Below are 14,614 nucleotides of genomic sequence, written 5' to 3' on the forward strand. Positions count from 1 at the left end.
CATCGACAGCACGAGATGGCGGCCATCTTGGCTAAGGGCAGCTCCGGCTTCAGTCCTTGTGAAAGGCATGGAATGAGGTGACCATTTTGTCTAAGGGCACCAATTCACGGGAGAGGCGTCGCTTACAAGCCCCCGCCAATTACCGCGAGAGTTGGTGGCCGGCCTCATGCGGGGGGGGGGAGGGGGTAGGTGTCGGTGAGTCTGGTCGCGCTGCTCCCGCCCCCCCCCCACCCCCCCGCTTGCGCCGCGGGACTTCGGGGCAGCTGCTGAGCCTGTCCCGGCGGCACCTCCAGCTACAGCCGGACCCGCCAGGCCCGGAGCATGGGGGTGGGTAAGGGGGGCGCGGCGCTGCCGGGGGTGGGGGCGGGGGCGGCATTGGCTGTAACTCTGACTCTGTCCCCCGTCCCCTGCTTTACAGAAGATCGGGCTGCAGCTGAAGGCTACTCTGGAAAATATTACAAACCTCAGACCGGTGGGGGAGGATTTTCGCTGGTACCTGAAGGTATGGTGGGCCAGGGGAGGGTGCGGCGCCGCGCAGCGTGCCACCCCTTTGTAATGCTGGGCAAAGCAACACGAAACGCCACTACTTCACAAGCCCCACAAGCCCCGGTCATTTGGTTTTTACAATACAAGCCTGTAGTGCGAATTAGAATACAGTGCAAAATATCATGCAATAAAAATGATATAAAACGATGAGACTGAAAACCAGAGGTCCGGAGGGGACCTCGAGAGGTCCTCTAGTCTCCCCACCGCTGATGAAACTTAGAATAACTTGTGTAAATGTACATCAGCAGGGGGACCTCTCAGCCCTGCATTTCTATGATTTTCAGTTGCATGGTTTCGCATCACAGGCTTTTTTTGCATGATATTTGCACAAACATCCTACAGTGGTTTGTATTTGCAGGCTTCCATTACACAAATTGTTGGTATCTAATGGAATCCTGCAATGCAAACCACTGTAGAATGGTTTCTGTGCTATGCTCATCATTGTGGTATTTCATTGCTATCTAATGACAGGTTTCAGAGTAGCAGCCATGTTAATGTGTTTTCCACCAAATGCATCTGATGAAGTGAGCTGTAGCTCAAGAAAGCTTATGCTCTAATAAATTTGTTAGTCTCTAAGGTGCCACAAGTACTCCTTTTCTCATTGCTATCTAAGATGTAGTTTTGCCAGTATCCAATTGGTTATATGCACAATGTTAATGGTATCATAGCACATTTCAAGCATGGTTCATTTTATAGTCTAAATAACAGTAAGATGAATATATTTGATCCAAAAGTTGTGCAGGTTATTTTTGTTTGTTTTGTTAAATTTAAGCACTTCCTTGAAGTTGAGTAACTGTTTGATCTTTTAATGTAAACATACATACATCTGTTACGATGAAGAAAAATCATAGCTATTCCTCAGTCCATATAATAGCCATCACCCTCTCTCTTGTGGTTATGATTTTAATTAAGTATAATTGATGGAAAACTAGCTTGGTTGACAAACTGGTGGGATGTATTATTCCTAGCTTTATTTATTGGCTCCTGCATGTAATCTGTTTCCTTTCTACCTAAGATTCCCTGGAACAGATCCTCAGCTTGTGTAAATTGTCATCGCTCATGTGAAGCTAATGGAGCTATGAAAATGGACCCCAGTTGAGGCTCTGGCCCCCCATTCTGTAGGGGAAGCTATCCCATGACCTTTCAACTACAAAAGGGTTAAATTTAAGTCTAAGAATGGCTTGAGCTATTTTATTGATCAGCTTACTAACAACTTCAAGATTCTTTGGTGTATTTTTTCTTTTCCAGATGAAATGTGGGAACTGCGGTGAGATTTCTGAAAAATGGCAATACCTGCGATTAATGGTAAGCTGTCGAACATGAGCTGTAGCTCACAAAAGCTTATGCTCAAATAAATTTGTTAATCTCTAAGGTGCCACAAGTACTCCTTTTCTTTTTGCGAATACAGACTAACACGGCTGCTACTCTGAAACCTGTTATTAAAAACAAAGAAACCAAAAAACGCAGTGCATATTATGTAGAATTGACTTTAATGGAAATGGGGTATATGCTAATTTAAATGCTGTATAAAGCAGTCTTTGAATAATTATCTACATCGGGGGTGCTGTCAGACTTTGTTTGCAAAGTATTTTGAGATCCTTTAATGAAATGTGCTATAAGAATGGTTGGTGGCAGTGCTTATTATTTTAAGTCTTTCTTGAAAAGCCTCCCCTCATTAAAGCCAGTAAGTTTTTCCACAGCGAAGAAAATGGATTTGAAGTGGTATTACAATAGGGTTTTGCCAGTAGTACATTTCCTCTTTGCTAATGATAAAACAACTTTTATGGAAGTTTAGATAATCTGAGGGGGGGGAAGGGGAATAATGACAATAAATTAATTTATGCAAGGTACTGGTGTTATTTATAGCATATCTGTCATGCACATCACTATATCTGACTGCCTTATGACATTAATGAATTCAAATAGAGAAGTGTTATCCCCACTTTACAGATGGGGAAACTGAGGCAGAGAGGTGACATGATTTGCCCAAAGTAACACAGGAGGTCTGTGGTCTAGTTTGGAATTAGAACCTCAGACTCTCATCCTGAACCACAAAACCATTCTTCTTCTGTCCTTGCAGGCCCCAGTCCTGCAACTTGTTGCATGTAGGGACAATAGTGTGCAGTATCACGGCTCTAATCGCACTGGTTGAAGGTTAAATAAATATCCTATGGAATGGATAGAATGTGTCTGTATTGTCAAGACACACTCTATACATAATTTATTATTTAAAATTTAGAATATAATGTACATTATTCCTTGATAACCATAGTATTGTGAATTATAAATATTCCTTGTCCCGAAAGAAACCTGTCTTCCCTTTACAATATATAAAACCATGTTAGTTGCCATTGTCCTTGTAAAAACTACTTTGTCACTACAGAGGTTTTTGGCTGCTCAATTAAAACATGAAAAAAATTGACACAAAGTGATGGCTCCATTTGTAATTTTTTTAGGACAGTGTTCCTCTTAAGGGAGGCAGAGGGAGTGCCACTATGGTGCAGAAATGCAAGCTGTGCTCCAGAGAGAATTCCATTGGTAGGCTCTTTCACATGATTTAAGGGATTCTGTCAACTTGATTTTTTTTAAACTAATTTACGAAAACATTCTAAAAGAGCGTCTTTTAAACAGTATGTCCTGAATTTCTGTTATAAGTTGCTTTTTAACAGTGGTTTTTAGGGTCTACTTTCCCCTGCACCAATATGTTAGTGCATGAGACAGGAAATGCAACTGACCATCAACAAAAGAATGAGACTGATTACACATGCAAATACAAAAAGTGTGTAAACATTGGAACAATAAATTTGTGCCAACTTTAGTTTTAGTAACGGGTAGGTGCTAAAACAATAGTATGTTCAAATTTTTCCAACAGAAACATGATTCTGAAGTTAATGGTGTCCCTTTTAAAATGCTTGCTTTTCTTCTGTAAAGTTATTTGGAAACAAATTACTGTACTTTGCAGCAGTACGTTTGAGTGTACATTTAAGATGTTAACCTTTTTGGAAAAAAACGGGATGCCAATTATTTTTAAGAGAAGAATGAAAAGTAACAGAAGTAGCCCAGAGTTTTCTGGGTAATTTCTGTACTTGCTAGACATTTTTTCTTTCAGTTATCAAACTTTGTCTTTTTGTTATTATTGTAGGGATTCACAGAGCAGAGAAGACTGATGGTCCATCTAGTCAGTGTCTGACCAGTGGTGGATGGTTCTTAAGGAAAGCCCCCCATAATGTCCATAAATAATCAGTATCTTACGATGGGAAGGAGAGTTGTTGGGTTTTTTTCTGCCCTGCAGTTGGTGATCATCTACTCTCCAACATAACTATTTACAGCCATTGCAACTCTGGCCTACAGCTGTTCTTATTTGCATGAGTGTTTTTAACCCTTTTTAGATTGTATTAATTTATTTGCCTCAGTATTATCCTATAGCAGAGAATTAAACAGATTGATTATCTATTACATTAATATATATTTCCATTTATCTTTTTAAAGCCTTTTTGCCTTTCAGTTTCATTGTGTGGCCTCTCATACTTGTATTATGGGGGAAGGGTAAAAAGGAACACCTGACTCATCCTTTATTATATTTGCTGTGCCCTTTGCCTTCCCAACCAAAATAGTCCCATTCATTGTCTCTTAATCACTTAACTTTTTTCACAAAAATAAGGACTAATCCTGAGACCCTTATACTTGCACAAGTATACTTATTGACTTCAATGGAACTACTTTTAGGAGTAAGAATTTCCGGATTGGGCCCCAAAAATCTAAAAGCCTGTCTGGTATTTGGAAAACTAAGAGCACCCACACAAGTATCTGTGTCAAGTGTTTGTTTTCCTCTCAAGATATTAGAAACTAGTTTCATCCAAGGAGCTGTCAGCTGTTTGCATTGGCCTCATTCTTGGGATGTTCATATAAAGTTCTGCCCATTTCATAGCCATCCCACATTAGATTATTTTTTTTTCCCCCTGGGATTGAGCTGCTATGTTGTAAAGCTATATCCATATAAATACTTACTGCAGTAACATGAAGGAAAAGAGAAATTTGTATTAAAAATGTGTCTGATATGAAAGGCACTTCCTGTGGAATAAATACAACAGTGATAAGCTAGTTAAAATACAGGAAGGTATTTACAAGGTCTGTGCTGCAGTGACTATCCCCCAAATCTACATTTATGGGAATTAGACACAAGTAATGGAATCCTGTGGGCTCAATCCTGTAAGTAATTTGCACTCAACCCTCCCATTGACTTTGGAAGATCTGTATGAGCAACAATTGTACAGTTGGAGCCTTAAAGCCATGTTACAAGAGTATGCATTGCTTTTTCTTCCTTAAGAGGAAAACAAAATAGCAAAACAGGAGATGAAATTCTTGGTAGCCATGGCAAAAACAGGGTCTTAGATTTTGATGGACTCCCCAGAAATGTTGGCCTTTTTTTGAATAAACAGTGTTTGGAGGGAGGGCTCTTGGGTTTGTATTAAGGGCTGGAAAATTGACTTTTTTTTATCATTATTATTCTACCCCCTTCTCTTTTAGATATCTTAAGAGACACAATGAAGCCTTATAATGTAAGTTTATTTTCTCTATGATATTGCAAATGTAAGTGAAATAAGCATCAGTAATGTAATGTTAGTTTATTACAAGGCTTCCCAGTTTTTGCTATCATGTTCCTCCCAGAAGTACGGGGAAAAAATATCCAGGTATCGCCTGATAGAGAAACACCGCAAATGGGATGCTGGATGCTACAAAAGTGAAGCTGTGCATTTGGGAAAGTATATTTTAAATAATGTGGACAGTGACAGCCAATTAATATCTTGCTTTGCCACTTCTGCTTCAGACTCAAATATCAAATCATCTGTTTAAATATTTCACAGTCAACATCAGGCATTGATGTCACATTCTAAGCAAATATGTAATAGTTTTACCCTGGTCTTGGAGAGCCTACCTTTGAAGGGCTCAGAGATTTCCCCAGACCAGTCTCTAAGTTTAAAAAATTCTGGTTAGTTATTAACCATGTCAAATAATTCAAAGTTTTTGGTCCAGAGTTTGGTCATGCTGCTTCTAAAAAATTTACTACATTTTATGCCTAGACTTAAAGGTGTTGTTTTCCTTTCATTAGGTAAAAACTAAATGCTATTCTGACTCAATCCTAGGCTGAAGACAGTGAGAAGTTTAAGACAGTAGTGGAGTTTGAGTGCCGAGGTCTTGAGCCAGTTGACTTTCAACCACAGGCAAGTTCTTATTAATGATTTATTTGACAGCTCTTGTGTGTCTTTCTGATGAACTCTAGATTGATGCAGCACCCTCTCTTTTGAGAATTGCACTGCTCATTTTGGAACAATCTGTGACTCTCCAATAGTCTCCCCTCTCTGCAGTTGTCTTTCTTACCTCATCCTACTCACCTAATTAAAGATACCCTCTGGAGCTGTGCCCCCTGAAGTACCTTGTAAGTCCCAGAACAGTGAAGATGTGAATTCATTTGGTGGATCTTTAGAGTAGGGCAATAGGAAGAGGAGAGGGGTCCTAAAGCAGTCACATCTTGGATTGCCTAATTAGGGGTCACTGGTGGGAAGAAGAGGTCTGGGTGGGCTACTGTACAGGGTATAGAGAGTTAACAAGCCTGATTTTTGGACACTGTTCAGTATTTGACTGCTGTACTCAACCAAACTCTGAAGTTCATCCATCTCTACAAACATAGATGTGTATCCACAACAAAATGAAACTGAAAGGCAGAGCAAGACTTGCTGAAGGCATCAATAGTCTCTGTTGCAAAACACAGCTGAAGACACTGAGTTAAAGGGTCTCACCGAGACAGCTAAGAGAGTTTCAGAAGGGATAGCTCTGGATTTTGCTTGGCAGTAGTGAGACTTGGTGTGTTTGGTCCATCTATGGGTTTGTCTGGTTGGTTGTTTTCTGTGTACAGGCTGTTTAGCTGGGCCATGGGCCCCTGAATAAGTAGCTGGAACATGTCTGTTTGGTGTCTTGGTGAGGTGGTGTGGTTCTGACCCTTGGAACGTTGATCAGCCCAGTTGCTTGTAGTCTGAATTGGTTAATTGCTCCCTGATGGGGAGGGGCTGAGCTAAGCAGAGAGATTTTGGTAATGAGTCACTTGCTAGCAATATTGAGAGCCACAAACTAAGGCAACTAACAGAAAAGTTTCAAAGGGAGCTGGGGGGGAGAGCTTTCCTTCCAGGTTCAGCTCTATGTGCAATTTCAAGACAGCCAGTGATGTAACAGTGGTGATGACCTGCAACAGATATACCATGTTTTCTTTCCTGCCTGAAGCCAGAAGGGACTTACTGTGCACAAAGTGCAAGTTGATGGCTATATTGGAAGAAAAGATTCTTGAACTGGAAGGGCAAGTGGAGCTGCTACTGAGAATCAAAGAAGCTGATGCATTCCTAGACAGAGAGATTTGGGAAATATGAGTACCCCAGATTCAAGGAAGAAAGTAGCTGACCACCAAAAAATTGGAGAAAGAAGTTGGAAAAGAAGCTTGGCAGCTCATAAGAGGTAAGGTGGCCATTCTACATGGCTGGAGACCGATGAGGATGGGCAAGCTGTGGCACCACAGAGAAGTGGACTGGAAGGAATTCCACAGAACTACAAGTTTCCAATCACTAGCAGGTCCTCAATATGGAAACTGTGAAAGGGATCTCTGAAGATCCACCTGGTCTAAAGGAACAGAGAGATGGACAGGACACACCTGTAGGTGGCAGCTCAAGACACCCCTGTAAGAAAATTAAGCCTGCTCAGAAAGAGATCTCTTAACCCCTCAAGCAAGACAGATGATCCTTCTTGGGGATTCCGTACTCTGAAGACTCGAAAGAATGTTCTGCAAGGGACAGACAACAGGACTGCGTGCTGTTTTCCCGGAACCAAGACATAAGATGTCATTCTTCTGAAATCAACGGGCAGGGATCCACTGATGGTTCAATAGGAGTACTAATGACCCTGTGACATGGGTGTCTCACTGATAATAGATAACTTCAGGGAACTTAGAAGTATGCTGAAGAAAAAGAATGTCTAAAAGATCTTCTTTGAGATTGTTCCTGTCCCACAAGTGAAAGGAAACAGAAGGCAGAAGATTCTGGAAGAGAACTGTTGGCTAGCTAAGTGGTGGAGGGTTTTGATTTTGTGTAACATTGGTCCACATTCTGTGGGAAAGGTGGTCTATGGTTTGCACACCTCAGTAGAAGTGTAACCAATCTTTTCTGACACAAGCTGGCTAGAATAGTCAGAAGGGCATTAAACTAATTGGGAGGGTAAAAAGAGGGAAGATAGCACTCATTTAGTACAAAATCGAAATGTTGAGAACAAAATCAAGGAACCAAAAGATATTAAGAAAATTCTTTACTTGCCTGTACAACAATACTAGGAGCTTGAGTAACAAATAAGAATTGGAATTGCTCATTTATGAGTATAAACTTGATCTAGTATTACTGAAAGCTGATGGGATGAACTACATGATTGGAATGTTAAAATCAATTATTATAAAGACTTATGTAGGAAGGATTGAGTGGCCAAAAGGAAAGGAGGAGTGGCACTCTGTCAAAAGTCACTGACAACTTGGGTGAAAATGATCTTGAATGCTTATGGATCAGTGTCCTAACAGATAAAACACAAGATGGGCTATTAGTTGGAGTCTACTACAGACCACCAAATCACAGGATGACCAGCTTCTTAAGCACCAAACTGTAATGTGAAGGAAGAAAAGCTATGTGATCACAGGGCAGTTTGACATGCTGGAGGTCTCATGCTGGCAGTACTAAAACATCCTTCGATTTGTCTTATATTATAGATAGTTTTCCTAACTCAAAGTATTGCGCCCAACACGGGAGTTTTATATTAGACCTCGTCTTGTCAGATAAAGGATGTAACAGGTACAGGTGATCATGACTTGATTACATTTATAATATGCAAACAGAATTAAGTCCAAACCAGTGGTATTTAAATGCTTTGTTCTTTAAAAGGGTTAACTTCACAAGAGCCACACTGGCTGGGCGGAAGAACTTAATCAGAAAAATGTGAATGATCATTGGGAATTGTTTAGGAACACTTTACTAGATGCCCAAAAAGCCACAATACCACAATTGAGGAAGGCAGCCATACTGCTTAAAAAACTGACCTGGTTTAGAAGGGAAGTAAAGGCAACCACAAGAAAAAATATTTAACAAATGGAAGAAAGGGGAAGTTGATAGTAACTAATATAAAAAAAACTAGGAATTGTTGATAATTGATAAGGGATGCAGAGTGACACAAGGAGAAAATTGTAGCTAAGAGAGTGAAGGACAATAAGGAGTTTAGGTATATTATGGACAAAAAAAATACTAACAATGGCATTGGTCCCTTACTAGATGGCAATGGTAGAATTATCAGTAATAATGCAAAAAAGACACAAGTGTTCAATAAATATTTCTATTCTGTATTGGGGGGGGGAACAGATGTAATATATGATGATGATGATAACTCTTTCCATTCCACTAGTATCTCAGGAGGATGTGAAATAACAGCTACTAAAGTTAGACTTTTTAAAACAGCAGGTCCAGATAATGTGACTCTAAGAGTTTTAAAAGAGCTGGCTAACATGCTTGTGGGATGGTTAGTGTTGATTTTTCAATAAATCTTGGAACATTGGGCAAGATCCAGAAGACTGGAAGAAAGCTTAATGTTGTACCGATATTTTAAAAGGTTAAATAGAATGATCTGAATAATTGTAGGCCTGTCAATTTGACATGGTTCCCAGGTAAGCTAATGGAGCAGCTGATACAGGACTCTATTAATAAAGAATTAAAGGAGGGTAATATAACAAATGGCAATTTGAGTTTATAGAAAATAGATCCTGTCAAATTAACTTGATATCTTGTTTTTTATAATGAGATTACAAGTTTGGTTCATAATGGTACTAGTGTTGATGCAATATACTTGGACAGACTCCTGTAAGGTGTTTGACTTGGTACCCCACAACATTTTGAGAACTAGAACAGAAAATTAACGTGGTACGTAGTTAGTTTTAATCCATTTAATAACAGATAGGTCTCACAATGTAATTGTAAATGGGGAATCATGATTGAGCAGGTGTTTCTAGTGGGGTACTATAGGGATTGGTTCTTGGCCCTATACTATTTAACATTTTTCAGTGACCTAGGAGAAAACAAAATCATCACTGATAAAGTTTGCAGATGACCCAAAAATGGTGGGGGCAAGGGATGTAAATAATGAAAAAGACAGGTCACTGATACAGATTGATCAGGATCGCTTGGTAAACTGGGCACAAGCAAACAATATGCATTTTAATATGGTTTAAATGTTATATGCCTAAGAACAAAGAATGTAGGCCATATTTGCAGGATGGGGGACTCTATCTTGGGAAGCAGTGATTCTGAAAAAGATTTGGGGATCAGCTGTGGTCAAAAGGTCTAATGTGTTCTTTGAATGCACAAAAGAGGAATCTCAAGTAGATGTAGAGAGGTTATTTTACTATTTTTGGCACTGATCCAAGCACTGCTGGAATACTGTGTCCAGTTCTGGTGTCCATAGTTCAAGAAGGATGTTGATAAATTGAAGAGAGTTCAGAAAAGAGCCACAGGAATGAATAAAGGATTTGGAAACATGCCTTTTTAATTAGACTCCAAGAGTTCAGTCTATTTAGCTTAACCTTCACTTTGAGGGGTGACTTGATCTATAACTACCTACACGGGGAATAAATATTTGATAATTGGCTCTTCAGTCTAGCAGAGAAAAGTATAACATAGTCCAAAGGCTTGGAAGTTGAAGCTAGATAAATTCAGAGCGAAAACAAAGCATACATTTTTAAGTGATGGTAATTAACCTTTGGAACGATTTACGAAGGGTTGTAGTAGATTTTTCCATCACTGATCATTTTAAAATGACTATTGTTTTCTAAAATATATGCTCTAGGAATTATTTTGGGGAAGTTCGATAATGTGTATTATACAGGTCAAAGTAGATGATCATAATGGTCCCATCAGGCCTTGGAATCTACAGTTCTCCTGCTGTCAGCTATTGGTTTGCTTGTGTCTGGTCATGGTCTACGTAAGCTAACTCCCTGCTATATATAACATATTATTCCAGTAGGATTAGAAGTAAATTGCATAGACTGACTAATAAAAAACCTGTGCTTTATCCTTCCTGCAGACTGCAGTGACATTGTGCTAAATATATTATTCTGTGTCATTTTCTAATATGTGGAAGGCGAAAATTCAAGTGTCTAAAAACAGTTTTCCTGTTTCTATGCAAAACTAAGCATATGTAAAATGGACTACTGCAGAGTGTGTTGTGACTAATATATTTTTCTCTAGAAGCCCACCTGTCTAGGAGAAAAATCAGTTGCTTTTTCCTATTGGCTTTACAACTGGAATTAGAAATCTATTTCTATAGTAAAATTTGACAAGCCCATGAGTGTGTAGGATGCTTGTTTACATGTCTGCCTGGCCCTCAGCTATCAATCTCATTTCAATCAATACCAACAGAGGGGAGGCTATAATAACTCTTAACCTAATAGTCTGAAAGTTAACTCTTAAAGTTAACTCTTAAGCAGTGTGTATGAAAGATAGCCCTGACTAGATATTTCATTACATGTTATGATGCTTCAATAAATATAGTAAATCAAGAGACTCACCCTTGTTCCTTACAAATCCATCAGTTATTTTACATACAACTCTCTCATATACAGTTGAAGCCAGCCTGGCTTCTCCAGATCAAGTTTGAGTTCTGTTATAAACAGCAATGCAATAGAATAGGTCATAAAAATGTAAAATTATTTTTAATAAATATAATTAAAACTTACTGAAGTTAATGAGGATTGTTATTTCCACTGATATTTGTCTGTCTCCCCATACATCACCAGAATTCTCACTGCAGTCTTAAAGGGGAAAATTACCCCTCCATGTCCCTCCATGACAAAAAGAAAATCTTTCCCCTTGGAAAATCCCAGGGATGTTTTGTTTTGTTTTTTTACCAAGTGGGGAAAAATTTAATTAAGATGCTTGTACGTTTCTTACTTGGTAAGAAGTCTCTTAGTTTTAACTTACAATTATACTTTTCATTTAAGGTTCCTGAGCAGATGTATTTATCAAAAATGCCAATATATGCCTCTTTCCTGTATTAGTTCTATGTGGTCAACACCTTCTCTCCCCCCTGGCAGAAGTATTATCCTTCAGCTTAAAAACAGATGCATCTTTACAAAGTTTCTTTTCATCCAACTGTAGCTCCCTTGCTTTGTGACAGAAATGACACTTTATAGTGGTAAGCAGAATAACTGCATGATGATTCACTATGTTGAAAAGTTGGGTGATAAGAATTCCTGTTTTGTTTGTAAGGTGTGTTCTAAGCTTCAGCTACTGTTGCTCCTTAGACAGTCAGCAGAGGGCAGACAAGTCACTTCATTATTCAGTGCTATTTAGCAGAGATTAAATTAGAGTATCAATTGTGATGCCACAAACTGTAATGCATCCTGTGGGTATTCTGTGCCAAAACATTAACAATTCTGCACACAATATTTTAAAATTCTGCAAGATATATTTATCAATAAATAAATGCAGAGGCTCCAGCATGGCGGGGGGAGCACAAGCCACTGGTTGCACGAAGGTGGGAGATCACCCTGCAGCTCCCCCACTCCCAGGACACGGACTCCGTGGTGTGGCTGCACCTGACCCTAACACAGCACAAGGCATGGGCCTGCCCCAGAAACACCCTGGGGCCCTGCGCCAGGTATGGGGCAGGCAGGCTCAACCAGGCAGGAGCCAAGTGTGGAGGGATCATGGTGTGGGGTGAGAGGATTCTGTGTGGGATAATCTGGGTGCAAGCAGCTTTGGGTGGGGGGGGGTCTAGATGTGGAGGGATCTGGATGCACAGAGGCTTGGGCGGGGAGGGGGGTTCCAGGTGCAGGGGTAATGGGACTCTGCAGGGGCTTCCACGTGAAGGGGTCTGGGGCTCAGCGGGGGGGTCTGGGTGCTGGGGGAGTGAGGCTTGGTGGCGTGGGGGCCTGTGTGCAGCTAGTTGGAAGTCAGTGGCATGGGGGTCTGGATGTGGGGGTTTGGCATGCTGGGGCTCTTCAGGATGGAGGTTTGAGTGCAGGGAGTTCAGTGGGGGGTGGTCTGGGTATAGGGCTGGAGGTCCAGAGGCAGGGGATGAGGTTCGGTAGGGTGTGGGTATGGAGGGCTAAAGGGGTTCTGGATGTACTGGGTGTGGCTTGGCAGGGGTGTCTGGGTATGACAGGTCTGGATGCACAGGGGTTAGGTGGATGGGGGAGCAGTTCCCTGTATAGTAACCTCTCCCCCCACAGCTGAGGAACAATGGGGGCAGGAAGCAGGAGAGGATTCTGAGCTTCCTGCAGCCGGGGGAGGGTCTGATACAGTCCCAGGCACTGCGTGCAGGGGAAGAGGAAGTCCTGTCCTCTCCTGCCTCCAGCACAGCCGGGACTAGCAGCTGATCCCAGCTCAGGGTAGGATCTACTGGCTGGGGCTTCCCCAGCCCTAGGGTGATTTATCTCTCTGCCAGCTGCTCCAGGTGCCTTAAACTATGTATGTGCACTGAAAGGGAGTGGTGCATGACTGCTCTTGCAGCTTCCCTGTGCTTCTCTGTCAGAAAGTCATTTTTCTACAGGGAAGCGAAGAAATCTGTGGGGCACATGAATTCTGTGCATGCACAGTGGTGCAGAATTCCCCCAGGAGTAGTTCTGCTGGAATTTCAGCAGCCTGTCACATGGTTTAATGTTCCGTGGATCTCTTAAATGTGTACTGGGTGATGTTGGCTCTGCATCCCTTCCACTTTCATTTTTGCTCCGTTGCAGTTCTGTAGTGTGGCCGGTGGAGATGCATCTTCTCTTTGTATTGCTTTCCTCCCCCCGCCCTCCCCGATGGGCTTGTGATTCTGCTCATGTAAAGGCTGCATACGTCTGATCTAAATGCACCGTTCCCATTGACATTTGTCACGCATTGTGGAATGTGTATGACTAAATTCTTAGTTTTTGCAGATCCCAAAACACTTTAAAGTTTATGGCCAGAGAGCACATTCCTTGTACACTATCTTCTCATAGAAGCTAGTGGGGATTTATGTCTACAAGGAATCCAAAAGCAGGTCCCATATACGTTTCAGTTTGCAAAACCAGGAAAGAGTTCTCTTTTTACCATAGCCAGTTGTTCGTTTACTTGCTTAAAAATAAAAAGAATCCAAGTAGCTCACAGGAAGGCTTCTTACATTGATCATCCTTTAATTTGTGTCATTGTTCTTAAATTCTTGAGGAATTTTGTTGATCAACAAAACATTAATCTGTAATTTAAATACCAATTTTTTTTAACCCCAACTGTGAACCCTAAACTGTGAGCATGTTCTGTACCTTCTTTGGAAATGTATCCATTGCTTTATGTGCTGGATCCCAGAACTGCAGCCACCTTGGCCGATCTCTTTATTCCCTAGTAATTTCCTTTAGTGTCATTGTTTGGGGAGGAGGAATGGCGAGACTGGATGAGTGTGGTGTTGCCACTGCTCAGGCATTCACCTGTGAAGACTTAAGCGTCGTTATCTCAGGTCAGTTCCTGCTAGAAAAGGGTAGGTTATGTAGACAAAGAACAGTGCAGATCTCACTCTGAAATTGTGCTGCTTGGGTGGAGTAATCTGGTTACAGTCAAAATCTAGCTGATTCTCCTCCTTGTGGTAGTTTGCTTGACTCCTCCGTACCTAAATGAAGTACACGGGATGTTGATAGTTACAAACACTTGGCCCCTTTTGCCAGAGATGTCTGGGCTCTCATGCTGTTTAAACCAAAACTGAAGACCTGTCTTTTTTCCTCTCGCTTTCCATTGATATTTTGCTATTAAACTGGAGAAAACTGTTTCTAAAATGCCTTGAAATATCTAGACAATTTTAATCTAATGCATTCACTGCTAACAGATATACTGGATACACTTAGAAACCTATGAAGCCAGAGATTTTTTTGGGAAAAAACAAGTTAGAAAAAATAATTTGCAGGAAATACAGGCATGTTCTGGAAAACTGATGTTTCCTTGCTTTACAATATTACTTGTATAGTTTTAGTAATGTTCCTATAGCTAGT

General features: G+C 40.8%; 2 protein-coding genes across 2 annotated transcripts in view; one reads left to right on the plus strand and one right to left on the minus strand.

The window, feature by feature from the left end:
- Window positions 1–14,614, plus strand: part of CZIB (CXXC motif containing zinc binding protein) — a 16,193-nt gene continuing 1,579 nt past the window's right edge. Inside the window, exons 1-6 of the mRNA XM_038411899.2 lie at window positions 1–327; window positions 419–502; window positions 1,795–1,851; window positions 3,003–3,084; window positions 5,074–5,105; window positions 5,691–5,768. Coding sequence (XP_038267827.1) covers window positions 322–327; window positions 419–502; window positions 1,795–1,851; window positions 3,003–3,084; window positions 5,074–5,105; window positions 5,691–5,768 — 339 coding nt within the window. The 5' untranslated portion in view covers window positions 1–321. The remainder of the gene's footprint in view (window positions 328–418; window positions 503–1,794; window positions 1,852–3,002; window positions 3,085–5,073; window positions 5,106–5,690; window positions 5,769–14,614) is intronic.
- The window catches only part of CPT2 (carnitine palmitoyltransferase 2), a 15,641-nt gene continuing 14,111 nt past the window's right edge, over window positions 13,085–14,614 (minus strand). The window contains exon 6 of the mRNA XM_038411880.2: window positions 13,085–14,238. Within this exon, the coding sequence (XP_038267808.1) occupies window positions 14,186–14,238 (53 nt within the window). The 3' untranslated portion in view covers window positions 13,085–14,185. The remainder of the gene's footprint in view (window positions 14,239–14,614) is intronic.

Source organism: Dermochelys coriacea, chromosome 8, assembly GCF_009764565.3.
Source record: "Dermochelys coriacea isolate rDerCor1 chromosome 8, rDerCor1.pri.v4, whole genome shotgun sequence".
Classification (NCBI taxonomy): domain Eukaryota; kingdom Metazoa; phylum Chordata; order Testudines; family Dermochelyidae; genus Dermochelys; species Dermochelys coriacea.